Here is a 15,460-nt window from a genome sequence, read left to right on the forward strand (position 1 = left end):
GTGAGGATGGGAACGTAGATCGACCGGTAAATTGAGAGCTTTACCTTCCGGCTCAGCTCCTTCTTCACCACAACGGACCGGTACAACGTCCGCATTACTGAAGACGCCGCACCGATCCGCCTGTCGATCTCACGATCCACTCTTCCCTCACTCGTGAACAAGACTCCTAGGTACTTGAACTCCTCCACTTGGGGCAGGGTCTCCTCCCCAACCCGGAGATGGCACTCCACCCTTTTCCGGGCGAGAACCATGGACTCGGACTTGGAGGTGCTGATTCTCATTCCGGTCGCTTCACACTCGGCTGCGAAACGATCCAGCGAGAGCTGAAGATCCCGGTCAGATGAAGCCATCAGGACCACATCATCTGCAAAAAGCAGAGACCTAATCCTGCGGTTACCAAACCGGAACCCCTCAACGCCTTGACTGCGCCTAGAAATTCTGTCCATAAAAGTTATGAACAGAATCGGTGACAAAGGACAGCCTTGGCGGAGTCCAACCCTCACTGGAAATGTGTTCGACTTACTGCCGGCAATGCGGACCAAGCTCTGGCACTGATCGTACAGGGAACGGACCGCCACAATAAGACAGTCCGATACCCCATACTCTCTGAGCACTCCCCACAGGACTTCCCGAGGGACACGGTCGAATGCCTTCTCCAAGTCCACAAAGCACATGTAGACTGGTTGGGCAAACTCCCATGCACCCTCAAGAACCCTGCCGAGAGTATAGAGCTGGTCCACAGTTCCACGACCAGGACGAAAACCACACTGTTCCTCCTGAATCCGAGGTTCGACTATCCGACGTAGCCTCCTCTCCAGTACACCTGAATAAACCTTACCGGGAAGGCTGAGGAGTGTGATCCCACGATAGTTGGAACACACCCTCCGGTCCCCCTTCTTAAAGAGAGGAACCACCACCCCGGTCTGCCAATCCAGAGGTACCGCCCCCGATGTCCACGCGATGCTGCAAAGTCTTGTCAACCAAGACAGCCCCACAGCATCCAGAGCCTTAAGGAACTCCGGGCGGTTCTCGTCCACCCCTGGGGCCTTGCCACCGAGGAGCTTTTTAACTACCTCAGCGACCTCAGCCCCAGAAATAGGAGAGACCACCACAGATTCCCCAAGCACTGCTTCCTCATAGGAAGACGTGTTGGTGGGATTGAGGAGGTCTTCGAAGTATTCCTTCCACCTATCCACAACATCCGCAGTCGAGGTCAGCAGAACACCATCCGCACCATACACGGTGTTGATAGTGCACTGCTTCCCCTTCCTGAGGCGGCGGACGGTGGTCCAGAATCGCTTCGAAGCCGTCCGGAAGTCGTTTTCCATGGCTTCCCCGAACTCTTCCCATGTCCGAGTTTTTGCCTCCGCGACCGCTGAAGCTGCACACCGCTTGGCCTGTCGGTATCTGTCCACTGCCTCCGGAGTCCTATGAGCCAAAAGGACCCGATAGGACTCCTTCTTCAGCTTGACGGCATCCCTCACCGCTGGTGTCCACCAAGGGGTTTTAGGATTGCCGCCCCGACAGGCACCAACTACCTTGCGGCCACAGCTCCGATCTGCCGCCTCGACAATAGAGGTGCGGAACATGGTCCACTCGGACTCAATGTCCAGCACCTCCCTCGTGACATGTTCAAAGTTCTTCCGGAGGTGGGAATTGAAACTTTGTCTGACAGGAGACTCTGCCAGACGTTCCCAGCAGACCCTCACAATGCGTTTGGGCCTCCCAGGTCTGTCCGGCATCCTCCCCCACCATCGCAGCCAACTCACCACCAGGTGGTGATCGGTAGAAAGCTCCGCCCCTCTCTTCACCCGAGTGTCCATAACATGAGGCCGCAAATCCGATGACACAACTACAAAGTCGATCATGGAACTGCGGCCTAGGGTGTCCTGGTGCCAAGTGCACATATGGACACCCTTATGTTTGAACATGGTGTTTGTTATGGACAAACTGTGACGAGCACAAAAGTCCAATAACAAAACACCACTCGGGTTCAGATCCGGGCGGCCATTCTTCCCAATCACGCCTCTCCAGGTGTCACTGTCGTTGCCAACGTGAGCGTTGAAGTCTCCCAGTAGGACAAGGGAATCACCCGGGGGAGCACTTTCCAGTACTCCCTCGAGCGTTCCCAAAAAGGGTGGGTACTCTGAACTGCTGTTTGGTGCATAAGCACAAACAACAGTCAGGACCCGTCCCCCCACCCGAAGGCGGAGGGAGGCTACCCTTTCGTCCACCGGGTTGAACTCCAACGTACAGGCTTTGAGCCGGGGGGAAACAAGAATTGCCACCCCAGCCCGTCGCCTCTCACTGCCGGCAACGCCAGAGTGGAAGAGGGTCCAATCCCTCTCGAGAGAAGTGGTTCCAGAGCCCTTGCTGTGCGTCGAAGTGAGTCCGACTATATCCAGCCGGAATTTCTCGACTTCGCGCACTAGCTCAGGCTCTTTCCCCCCCAGTGACGTGACGTTCCACGTCCCAAGAGCTAGCTTCTGTAGCCGAGGATCGGACCGCCAAGTGCCCTGCCTTCGGCTGTCGCCCAGCTCACAATGCACCCGACCTCTATGGCCCCTGCTATGGGTGGTGAGCCCATTGGAGGGGGGACCCACGTTGCCTCTTCGGGCTGTGCCCGGCCGGGCCCCATGGGAACAGGCCCGGCCACCAGGCGCTCGCCATCGTGCCCCACCTCCGGGCCTGGCTCCAGAGGGGGGCCCCGGTGACCCGCGTCCGGGCGAGGGAAATCTGGGTCCATGATGTTTCTTCTTCATAAAGGTCTTCGAGCTGCTCTTTGTCTGATCCCTCACCTAGAACCTGTTTGCCTTGGGAGACCCTACCAGGGGGCTTTATGCCCCCGGACAATTATTATTATTATTGTTGTTTAATTTGCATTGCCTCACATTACTTAATTCTCATTTTGTTCAATTATATTTTGATTTGATTTTGTGTTGAAAATAAAAATAAAGACATTTAAAAAGATTGTGTTTTTTAATATTTTCTTGCGGCCCAGTCTCACCCAGACTTTACATCCAGTAGCTCCCAGGTAAATTGAGTTCGAGACCCCTGATATAAAGTCACCGAAAAAACAAATGGACAATAAAGGTGAAGAGTGTCCTGACCAAATATATACATCCCTACTTTGATTGATTTAAAATATAAGTTATCACATTGTTTACGTGTCAAATAAAGATTTGATTAATTTATGATGGCTCAGGTGTGATTCACTACAATATGGCCAGAGAGCCCACTGGATTCCATTTAACTGAAATACCACAACACTGGATATTGTTCAGATAACTTACATTTAAGAACTTGCACACGAAGCAACACTAGAGGTAACTATGACATGCGTATTTTCCGCGCATGCTATTAGGTCGTGTTGCGTATTTGACGTAGGGGGAGGGAGTTTTAAACGGTCGCATTGTTGTGTGTGGACACGGATAAGGCTAGGTGGAATTTACCCTGGATACACTTTAAGTGTAAACGGGGCCTTAAGTGTTGCCAATCAGCCTATTTATCCCTATGTCTTTGGAGGTGGAAGGAAGCCGGGTTACCTGGAGAGAACCCACGCCATCACTACTGCATTGAGTTAATCATACAGTTGTTTCAGTTACATTGTACAGCCTCTAGGTGGCGTAGTGAGTCTGACTGAGGGATGCTGAGAGGTGTGGAGAGAAAAGGAATGTAATGGAGGAAAATACAGGTACGGAAAATAAAGATGCTGACGGGGAAGTAACACGTGTTGGTTATTACTACACACCCAACATAACGAGTGACGACGAGGATAAAGAAATAGAAGAATGGCTTTACTCGGTTTACAACCGCCCTCTGCGTTTCTGGAGTGCCCGGGAGAACCGAAGATTACGTTCGAGGATTGGAGGAAGCTATTCGACAACTACCTGCTAGCAATCGAAGGTCAAGAATTTTCCGCAGGGAGGAGAAGAGCCTAGCTGATTCACTGTCTGTGAACAGAAGGACAAAGGTTGTACGATACCTTGCCGCTTACTGAGGATACCTACAGTGGTAGCTTACTAGCTTTGCAAACATTATTCACCCCGAAAGTCAACGTGGTGTCGGAGAGGTACCGATTTCGGCAGCGCGCTCAAGCTATGGGTGAGTCAACGGATCATTATGTGGCAGCGCTGCGTTAGCTAGTGAAAACGTGCAATTTCAGTGCAATGGAAAATGAAATGATACGTGATCAGATAGTGGAGAAAACGTGTGGGCCTCGTATACGTGAAAGACTGTTGTTGGAACCCGAGCTAAATCTTGACAAGGCACTTACACTAGCCAGACGAATCGAAATTGCCGTTGTTGATGCAAAATCGTTCACTGAGAGTAAAACGAAGCTAGTCTCTGCAGTCTACAGACAGGGAAATAAGAAGGCAGGACACCCCAAAGACAAGTATAAGCACAAAAGGGGAAAACGGAATGATGCCATTCAACAATGTTACGGATGTGGCTCTGCTGATCACCTTGCTAATGATCAGTCATGCCCAGCTAAAGAACTTAAATGCAAAACATGTGGGAAGATAGGCCACTATTCCAGAGTGTGCAAATACTCTGCTAAATCAGTCAATGAAGTGAGTTTGCCTGAAGTGACTGTCCTCAATGTTGGCAAGAAGACTGATATGCAAGGAAAACTAATTGGAACTTTCACTCTGGCTACATCACCTACAAGTACACATACAAGTGACATGTTAGTTGACACAGGATCTGCTGTTTCAACACTACCCGAAAAACTGTACAGAGAAAACTTCAGCACAAGTAAACTAAGCCCACCTACAGTAAAACTGTTGACATACTCAAGACAGAACCTAAAAGTTGTTGGACGTCTTAAAGCGACAGTAACATACCAACAGAGGACTGCAACTGGATTTTTCAACATTGTAAAGTCCGGTACACCCCTCATTGGGCTAGATATATGGGAAGACCTCAACATAGAGATTAAAGGAGGAAAGTTGGTGGAACCAATAATGGACTGTGCCATGATTTCACAGTTACCTAAGCTCCCTGAAAACTACAACCACTTTGGACATTGGACATGCCAAAGGTTTTGTACATAAGGTGCAGATACGCACAAATGTTAAACCAGTGCAACAAAAACTCAGACGCCTGCCGCTTTCAGTACGTGATACCGTCACGGCAGAGCTGACTGAACTGGAAAAGCAGGGAATCATAGAGGGAGTTGATTCAACCAAATGGATTTCCCCTATTGTAGTCACTCCGAGGAAGAATGGGAAAATCTGCATGTGTGTGGATATGAGGGAACCTAACAAGGCAGTGGTCCCTGGCAGCCATCCATTACCACTGATTTGATGACGTACTAGCTGAGCTGCGTGGGTCAAAGATGTACTCTACCTTGGATCTGAAAAGTGCCTACCATCAACTGGAACTGTATGAGGAGAACAGAGGTCTCACTACTTTCATTACACATTAAGGATTGTACAGATACCTCAGAGTTCCTTATGGACTAAGTTCAGCTCCTGCAGCATTCCAGAAAATGATGACAAAAATACTCAGTGGATCAAAGGGGGTTAAGTGTTACCGAGATGATGTCATAATCTATGGGCCCTCACAGGAAGAACATGATGTTAACCTGAAAGGTGTAATGAACCATATTCAGAAAGCGGGTCTGCAGCTCAAAAAGGAAAAATGTCTCTTCAATCGCACGACACTGACATTCCTGGGCCAAAGACTCTCACCTGAAGGCTTACAGCCAAGCGATGGCCTTGTGACTGCAATCCTGAATGCACCTGGTCCTACCGATGCAGCCACCCTGCGCTCATTCCTGGGTTTAAGTGCATGGTATAGCAAATGTATACCTAACTACGTCAGCCTGGTCGAGCCAATGAGAGCTCTGTTGCGGAAGAATACGATATACAAGTGGAACGATGCAGCACAAAAGAGCTTTGATCAAGTCAAAAACATGGTTGTCAACAGCCCAGCACTGACACTGTTTTACCCAAACAAACCAACAGTGGTCTCAACTGAAGCTTCTGATTATGGACTTGGAGCTGTTTTGACACAGGTGAACGAGGCAGGAGAGGAAGACACAATCGCTTTTGCCTTCCGCAGTTTATCAGATGCTGAAAGAAAGTACTCGATAGTTGAAGAAGAGGCTCTCGCATGCGTCTGGGCTGCTGAAAAGTGGCGTGTGTGGCTCTGGGGAAGGAAGTTCCTGTTACGGACTGACCATCAAGCTCTAACTACACTCTTGACTACCAAGAGAAATAATCGAGCTGGACTTCGAGTTGCCCGGTGGTCTGCTAGCTTAATGGAGTTTGACTATGAGGTCCAGTACAGAGCTGGAACACTGAACAGCATCGCCGACTGCTTATCCAAACTACCACTTCTTGCGGGATTATACTGAGACTGAGATCGCAACAATACTGGACGACATTCAAGCGGACTTCAAAGCGGAGAGTAACTTGGGCCCTGTGCTAACCAAACTTCGCGCACAACTACAAAAGCCTTGGCCAGGACAAAAAAAAGTGCTTGACCATGACCTACAGCCATATTACCTGATACGTGACAAACTGGCAATTTTGGAGGACTACGTGGTCAGAGGCACTCACCGTCTCGTGGCTCCGGGGTCACTACAGAAAACGCTTATAGACATTGCACATGAGACTCATCAGGGCATTGTCAGAACAAATCAACGCCTCAGAGAACTATACTGGTGGCCTAAAATGGACTCACAAGTTGAATCACTCAACAAAGACTGTACTACATGTCGACAAAATGACAAGTCAGTTACTACCTACAACGTTCCACTCCAACCTGTGCCTTTACCTGATGCCGCATGGGAAAAAGTGTCAATCGACATCGTTAGTCCATTTGAATCCGCACCAAGAGACTGCATATATGCTGTAACGCTTGTGGACTACTTCAGTGAATGGCCGGAAGTAGCTTTTGTGGCACAGATTGATACTGCAACAATCATCCAGTTCCTCATAGCAACCTTTTCACGGGAAGGTAATCCAAAAGAGTTAGTGAGTGACAATGGTACTCAGTTCACATCAGCTGAATTCGAAAATTTCCTAAAACAAAGAGGAATTGTGCACCTGAAATTATCTCTATATTATCCCCGTGCAAATGGAGAAGTTGAGAGGTTTAACAGAGAGCTCAAAGACTGCCTCCAGACTGCTTCTATACAAGGGACAACCTGGAAGCCAATCACAAGGTCCTTTCTTATGGATTACAGAGTTACTCCACATTCAACAACTGGAGTGAGCCCCTCACAGCTGCTTCATGGAAGACAAATGAGAACCCAACCCCAAATCATGGATATGATTCCTGTCCACGTAAACGAGAATGCGGTGTGTGAACGAGTTAAAAAGATACAGGAATACGCAAAACAGTACACCGACAGGAAGAGGAGTGCAAAGAAGACATCCTTCAACCCTGGTGATCAGGTCAAGATTCGTGAGCCATAGAAGGTAAAGAAAGGAGAACAAAAGTTCACAAAGCCAAGAACTGTGGTGCGGAAGAAAAGCCTATACACCTACCTGTTGGATGATGGAGGAGTCTGGAATGCATCACACCTTTCTGTACTACCACAACTGACCACTATAGACAATGACACTGTACAGACTAAACTTGAACATGAGACAAATGTGAACAGTAGACCTGAGAGGGGTAGGCAACCACCTAACTGGACTAAGGACTATGTCGTGGAGTAAAGAAGTTGCATAAACATGCATGTTGCTAGTTGTTAAAGAAAAGAAAATAATGCATGCATGAAAATGTTTGTTATGCAGTTTACATACGGTTAAATGCTGCTGTAATGGTTGATGGGTTCTCATTGTATTACTTTCAAAATATTATAGGCATGGTGTTACTTGAATCCAATTACAAAAGCAATTGTAAGTTTTGTTATGAAGGTATTCGCTTTTATTGAAAGGGGGAGATGTTGTGTTCACTACTGCATTGAGTTAAAGGCCTACAGAAATTAGATTTTCTTATTTAAACGGGGATAGCAGGTCCATTCTATGTGTCATACTTGATCATTTTGCGATATTGCCATATTTTTGCTGAAAGGATTTAGTAGAGAACATCGACGATAAAGTTTGCAACTTTTGGTCGCTAACAGAAAAGCCCTACATTTACCGGAAGTCGCAGACGATGATGTCACCCGTTGATGGCTCCTCACAGCCTCACATTGTTTTTAATGGGAGCCTCCAACAAAAAGAGCTATTTGGACCGAGAAAACGACAATTTCCCCATTAATTTAAGCGAGGATGAAAGATTTGTGTTTGAGGATATTGATAGCAACGGACTATAAAAAAAAAAGAAGGAAAAAAAACGCGATTGAATTGGGACGGATTCAGATGTTTTTAGACACATTTACTAGGATAATTCTGGGAAACCCCTTATATTTCTATTGTGTTGCTAGTGTTTTAGGGAGTTTAACAGTACCTGATAGTCGGAGATGTGGTTGACATTCGGTCGGGATCCATGTTCGCATGACCGCTCTGATCCATAGTAAAGTTTCACCTCCGGGAATTTTAAACAAGGAGTCACTGTGTGTTTGTGTGGCTAAAGGCTAAAGCTTCCCAACTCCATCTTTCTACTTTGACTTCCCCAATATTAATTGAACAAACTGCAAAAGATTCAGCAACGCAGATCTCCAAAATACTGTGTAATTATGCGGTTAAAGGCCTACTGAAATTAGATTTTCTTATTTAAACGGGGATAGCAGGTACATTCTATGTGTCATGCTTGATAATTTTGCGATATTGCCATATTTTTGCTGAAAGGATTTAGTAGAGAACATCCACGATGAAGTTCGCAACTGGAGAAAAGCCCTGCCTTTACCGGAAGTCGCAGACGATTATGTCACATGTTGATGGCTCCTCACATATTCACATTGATTTTAATGGGAGCCTCTAACAAAAACAGCTATTCGGACCGAGAAAACGACAATTTCTCCATTAATTTGAGCGAGGATGAAAGATTCGTGTTTGAGGATATTGATAGCGACGGACTAGAAAAAAAAAAACGCAATTGCATTGAGACGGATTCATATGTTTTTAGAGACACATACTAGGATAATTCTGGGAAATCCCTTATCTTTCTATTGTATTGCTAGTTTTTAGTGAGTTTAACAGTACCTGATAGTCGGAGGTGTGTGTCCACGGGTGTCTTGACGCCAGTGCCTCAGGGAAGTCGACGGCAGCTTTATAAACGGCGCAAGCACAGCTGCTCTCCGGTAAGAAGCGACTTTTTACCACAATTTTCTCACCGAAACCTGCTGGTTGACATTCGGTTGGGATCCATGTTCGCATGACCAATCTGGCCCATAGTAAAGTTTCACCTCCGGGAATTTTAAACAAGGAATCACCATGTGTTTGTGTGGCTAAAGGCTAAAGCTTCCCAACTCCATCTTTGTACTTTGACTTCTCCAATATTAATTGAACAAATTGCAAAAGATTCAGCAACACAGATCTCCAAAATATTGTGTAATTATGCAATTAAAGGCCTACTGAAATGAGATTTTCTTATTTAAACGGGGACAGCAGTTCCATTCTATGTGTCATAATCGATCATTTCGCGATATTGCCATATTTTTGCTGAAAGGATTTAGTAGAGAACATCCACGATAAAGTTCGCAACTGGAGAAAATCCCTGTCTCTACCGGAAGTCGCAGACGATTATGTCACATGTTGATGGCTCCTCACATATTCACATTGATTTTAATGGGAGCCTCTAACGAAAACAGCTATTCGGACCGAGAAAACGACAATTTCCCCATTAATTTGAGCGAGGATGAAAGATTTGTGTTTGAGGATATTGATAGCGACGGACTAGAAAAAAATTTAAAATAAAAACGTGATTGCATTGAGACGGATTCATATGTTTTTAGAGACATTTACTAGAATAATTCTGTGAAATCCCTTATCTTTCTATTGTGATGCTAGTGTTTTAGTGAGTTTAACAGTACCTGATAGTCAGAGGTGTGTGTCCACGGGTGTCTTGACGCCAGTGTCTCAGGGAAGTCGACGGCAGCTTTATAGACGGCGCAAGCTCAGCTGATCTCCGGTAAGAAGCGACTTTTTACCACAATTTTCTCACCGAAACTTGCTGGTTGACATTCGGTTGGGATCCATGTTCGCTTGACCGCTATGATCCATAGTAAAGTTTCCCCTCCGGGAATTTTAAACAAGGAATCACCGTGTGTTTGTGTGGCTAATGGCTAAAGCTTCCCAACTCCATCTTTCTACTTTGACTTCTCCAATATTAATTGAACAAATTGCAAAAGATTCAGCAACACAGATCTCCAAAATACTGTGTAATTATGCCGTTAAAGCAGACTACTTTTAGCTGTGTGTGTGTGTGCGGCGCTCATATTTCGTAACAGTCCGTGATGTCACGCGTACACGTCATCATTACGCGACGTTTTCAAGAAGAAACTCCCGGGAAATTTAAAATTGCAATCTAGTAAACTAAAAAGGCCGTATTGGCATGTTGTTGCAATGTTAATATTTCATCATGGATAAATAAACTATCAGACTACGTGGTGGGTAGTAGTGGGTTTCAGTAGGCCTAGTTGTTTCAGTTACATTGTACAGCCTCTAGGTGGCGTAATGAGTCGGACGGAGGGATGCTGAGGTGAGGAGAGAAGAAGAATGTAATGGAGAAAAATACAGGTACGGAAAATAAAGATGCTGACGGGAAAGTACCGCGTGTTGGTTATTACTACACACCCAACATAACAACATGCGAACTCCAAACAGAAAAACCCCTGATCCCAGGAATCAAGCCAGGGACCTTCTTACTGCCCGTAATACTATCAGTAATTCCAAAACAGTTATTAGCTCAAAAGTGGTTTTAATATGTAAAATATATCATGTATGCAACAATTCCAATTTGATTAAAACCCGGAAGCTATGTTATTCACTTACAAAATATACTAAACATTTAATTTATTCTCGATGCCTCAGATTAAATGTAGAATCGTTTGGCGGTAAACCGTTTGTTATGATCATTACTAACAGAGTTCACACATACACGGTAGTTGTCTAGTTTTGGTGGGTCAAAGTAGGAATTGTGTCTCTTCCCAAAACATAGTTTTACTAATGTTAAAGTTATAACAGCGACCAAACATAACACTTACCTCAAAAAAAGAGTGGAGTTTGTTAGCAGGTTAGCTACAATCCTGACAAGGCAACGCAGCAAGCTGTCCAACGTGTATTGATTTCAAGATCAACACTAAAAACTCTCACTTTGAAAGAGCTAATATCATTTTACAAACAAAAACACGCAGTAATACTGTAACCCGTGGCTATTACCCAACACAATGTTTTAGAGTATATTCGTACACTCAACGAATGTTTACAGCCGAGAGAGTCGCCATTGCTATCCCAGAATGCAACGCAGGTGGCATTGGCATAAGGGAGAAATTACCTTTATTTAAATAAACGCTGACAAAAAATGACTTCAAGCTGTTAAAATAACATTGGCATGAAAAGAGAAAACTATCAGAAAATGTATTTGAGGTGTAAATGGCCAACGACGACACATAATTTCGGCACTTTTAAAAAATATTGTTTTGTTCTAAGTATTGCACTATGGAATTACTAACACATCTTTAATTAATGGAAGTGAAAACGTAAATTCCGAGTTTATGCTTGCTGTGTAATTGTAAGCACACTACCATTGGTTGGCAATTTGCAAAATGTGCAACCGCATTTTGCAAATTTAATGTCAAATCAAATCAAATCCAATGTTTATTGGATTCAGCACTATACAGCAGGGGTCACCAAAGCGGTGCCCGCGGGCACCAGGTCGCCCTTAAGGACCAGATGAGTCGCCCGCTGGCCTGTTTGACAAATAGCTCAAATAGCAGCACTTACCAGTGTGCTGCCTCTATTTTTCAAATTGTATTTATTTACTAACAAGCTGGTCTCGCTTTGCTCGACATTTTTAATTCTAAGGGAGACAAAACTCAAATAGAATTTGACAATCCAAGAAAATATTTTAAAGACTTGGTCTTCACTTGTTTAAATAAATTACTTTATGTTTTTACTTTGCTTCTTATAACTTTCAGAAAGACAATTTCAGAGAAAAAGTACAACCTTAAAAATGATTTTAGGATTTTCAAACACATATACCTTTTTACATTTTAAAATCGTTCCTTTTCTTTCCTGACAATTTCAATCAATGTTAAAGTAATTTGATTTTTTTTATTGTAAAGAATAATAAATACATTTGAATTTAATTCTTCATTTTAGCTTCTGTTTTTTTGACAAATAATATTTGTGAAATATTTCGTCAAACTTATTATGATTAAAATTCCCAAAAATTATTCTGGCAAATCTAAAAAAAACTGTAGAATCGAATTTAAATCTTATTTCAAAGTTGATTTTTACCATTTTAAAACATGTCATCAAAATTCTAAAATGAATCTTAATCAGGAAAATTACTAATGATGTTCCATATACTTATTTTTAATTTTTTCAAAAAGATTCAAATTAGCTAGTTTTTCTCTTCATTTTTTTCGGTTGAATTTTGAATTTTAAAGAGTCAAAATTGAAGATAAACTATATTTCAAAATTTAATTTTATTTTTTTCGTGTTTCTCCTCTTTTAAACCGTTCAATAAGTGTTTTTTTCATCATTTATTCTCTACAAAAAAAACTTCCGTAAGACGAAAAAAAATGTACGACGGAATGACAGACAAAATTACCCATTTTTTAATATATATATATAGATTTATTTATTAAAGGTAAATTGAGCAAATTGGCTATTTCTGGCAATTTATTTAAGTGTGTATCAAACTGGTAGCCCTTCGCATTGATCAGTACCCAAGAAGTAGCTCTTGGTTTCAAAAAGGTTGGTGACCCCAGTGTACATCCACGACTAAACTACTGACTAAAGTACTACCAAGTGTGGATTCAGGCCGGGTGGCCTATTTTAAGTTCCAGGTAACCCTACATTATTATATTTTATAAATAGTAAACCAAGTTGTGGTAGTAGTTTAGTCAGTAGTTCTGTCGTGGATGATGAATCCAATAAACATTTGATTTGATTTGATTTGATTTGACATTAAATTTGCAAAATGCAGTTGCGCATTTTGCAAATTGCGCACCATTGGTATTGTCCAGGGTGTACCCTGCCTTCCGCCCGATTGTAGCTGAGATAGGCGCCAGCGCCCCCCGCGACCCCGAAAGGGAATAAGCGGTAGAAAATGGATGGATGGATGGTATTGTGCTTACAACATTACCTTGACAAATGACATATGCGCAAAGACAGCGCAAGGTTCAGGATTGTAAGGAATTTGGTCATCAAGTAGTTGATTTTGATTGGCTCGCCCTTAAAGGCCATGTCACGCCAAATTTCTTCTCCCTACAAAGTCCCTCCCCCCCATTTACTTCCGGTGTCATGATTAATACAGACGTTTTGTTAACGCTAACGCTATATTATAAAAATATAACACTATATTATAAAAATACAGACGTTTTTTTTAACGCTATATTGTAAAAAAAATTTAAAAACAATTTACAAACACAAGCTATGGGATGACATAAGAGGAAACGTGACCCCGGAAGTAAATGCGTCATCCCATAGTTTGTGTTTGTAAATTATTTTTTATTTTTTGTTATAATATAGCATTAACAAAACGTCTTTATTTTTATAATATAGCGTTATATTTTTATAATATAGCGTTAACAAAACGTCTGTATTAATCATGACCCCGGAAGTAAATGGGGGGGGGGGGTTGTAGGGGGGAAGAAATTTGTTATGACAGCTATCATTTGATTGGCTAGCTGTTGTTGCTGCGCATGCTCGTCAAGTAGCGTCGTTGCCATTGGTCGGGCGCCTTATCTGCTGATATTGCAGGGCTTCGGGCCAGGTTCTGGGTGTTACTCCGTCTCCTGTGGATGTTTATTCAGTTACATGTACGACTTGTAACGCTGCACATGCTCTTGCGCGTAACTCGTGGCGTGGACTTGTCTCGACAACTAGCTTACTTTGACTTGGTGCAGTTGCTACAACTGTGTTCTTTGCAACAATATTAAAATGAGCGAGGGAAATAACGCCGACGAGAGACCGGCGATTGACTCTAGTGTTGAAGAAAAATCCAAGTCGTTAGAAGATGATGTCAAGTATTACACGTTAGAAGATATTAGAATCCATAACTTGAGCCATGACACATGGCTCATCATCCACGATAAAGTATATGACATCACCAGTTTCCTTGAAGAGGTAAGGCACAGCTTTTCAGTTTGATTAAATTGCTATTATAACATCTGCGCTATTATGTTTTAAGTTTTTGTTGCGAGAACTGGGTTTCATAATGTCGGCTAAGGCTACTTCCTGGAATTAGCCGATGGTCGTGCGCGTCATCACATGACGTGCAATGGCCGTGGAGTCCAAACTACGCATGCGCGGACAATGTCATATTTTGTTGTTTGCGTTTCCTTTCAAACACTTTTTAGTAGTGGGTGTACGGGTTTAGATAAATAAATTGCAATATCTTGCAAGAAGTAATTAGTTTTAGCATCAAGGAAGCATTTGCAGTTTTTTGCAAAGTGCCACAGGAGTAGTTTACCAATTTCTTTATTTTTTCATTTAGCAGTTTTTGTTGGCTGCATGTTCTATTCATCAAAATTATTAATAAATGCATTATTAAAATATATATTATCCTGCAAGTGCTCTGGGTCAGTGACAATGAGGTTCACATTTGAATTGTACTACGGCAATAACGTATATTTATCCACAATATTTTGAGTTATTGAAATGCACCTTTAATCTGTCTAATGCAGGCTGTAATTTAATAATGTAAATTGTCTACAATATTTCGAGTTATTGAATGGTGTCTGACTGCCTGCTAGCCGACGAACACACACTGTGAAGAAAATCTTAACAAATTGGTAGATTTTTATTGCAGAAACGTGTATTATTTTAGCACAACAACATTGTAATGCAGTTGCACATGCATTTTTATTTGCTGTGTGAATTACTCAGAAACTGTCTTTTGAATCCAATCCGTTTCACATGTAGACCTGCACACTATAGTTACTTGATTAACAGTGGTTGCAAACCAATCCTTTAACATTTGCTGACTTGAGGTCCTATTCTATTTCGCAGCATCCAGGGGGTGAAGAAGTATTGTTGGAGCAGGCAGGTTCAGATGCAACAGAGAGCTTTGAGGATGTGGGTCACTCTACAGATGCCAGAGAGATGCTGCAACAGTTCTACATTGGGGAGCTTCATATGGTAGGATCAAACATCTTGTAACTGTAAAAGTCCCTGTTTTCTGTTACAATACAAGACAAATAATTTTCTTTGTGTTATCGAAACATGAAATCATTGTGATCAGACTTACAATGTCTAGGGAGGTTTCTAATAATTTTTCCATTGTTTTGGTGGAATTTATTTGCGCTAAATAATATTATGTAAAGTACAACCGCAGCAAAATCGTATTAATGCCATTTTGAAACTGTCATTCAAAAATGGATGTT

At 43.0% G+C, this 15,460-nt stretch overlaps 2 protein-coding genes across 5 annotated transcripts in view; one reads left to right on the forward strand and one right to left on the reverse strand.

The window, feature by feature from the left end:
- Positions 1-11,366, reverse strand: part of dhx38 (DEAH (Asp-Glu-Ala-His) box polypeptide 38) — a 47,256-nt gene extending 35,890 nt beyond the window's left edge. For 2 of the 4 annotated variants that reach the window (XM_061882503.1, XM_061882496.1), the window contains exon 1: positions 9,108-9,296. In XM_061882503.1, the coding sequence (XP_061738487.1) occupies positions 9,108-9,281 (174 nt within the window). In that variant the 5' untranslated portion in view covers positions 9,282-9,296. Of the gene's footprint in view, positions 1-9,107; positions 9,297-9,937; positions 10,088-11,110 lie in introns of those variants that run through there. The other 2 variants (XM_061882509.1, XM_061882517.1) reach the window with 2 other exon arrangements.
- A 2,404-nt stretch (positions 11,367-13,770) lies between these two features.
- Positions 13,771-15,460, forward strand: part of LOC133540049 (cytochrome b5) — a 14,114-nt gene continuing 12,424 nt past the window's right edge. The window contains exons 1-2 of the mRNA XM_061882528.1: positions 13,771-14,201; positions 15,087-15,215. Of these exons, the coding sequence (XP_061738512.1) occupies positions 14,016-14,201; positions 15,087-15,215 (315 nt within the window). The 5' untranslated portion in view covers positions 13,771-14,015. The remainder of the gene's footprint in view (positions 14,202-15,086; positions 15,216-15,460) is intronic.

This window comes from Nerophis ophidion, linkage group LG02 (assembly GCF_033978795.1).
Source record: "Nerophis ophidion isolate RoL-2023_Sa linkage group LG02, RoL_Noph_v1.0, whole genome shotgun sequence".
NCBI lineage: Eukaryota > Metazoa > Chordata > Actinopteri > Syngnathiformes > Syngnathidae > Nerophis > Nerophis ophidion.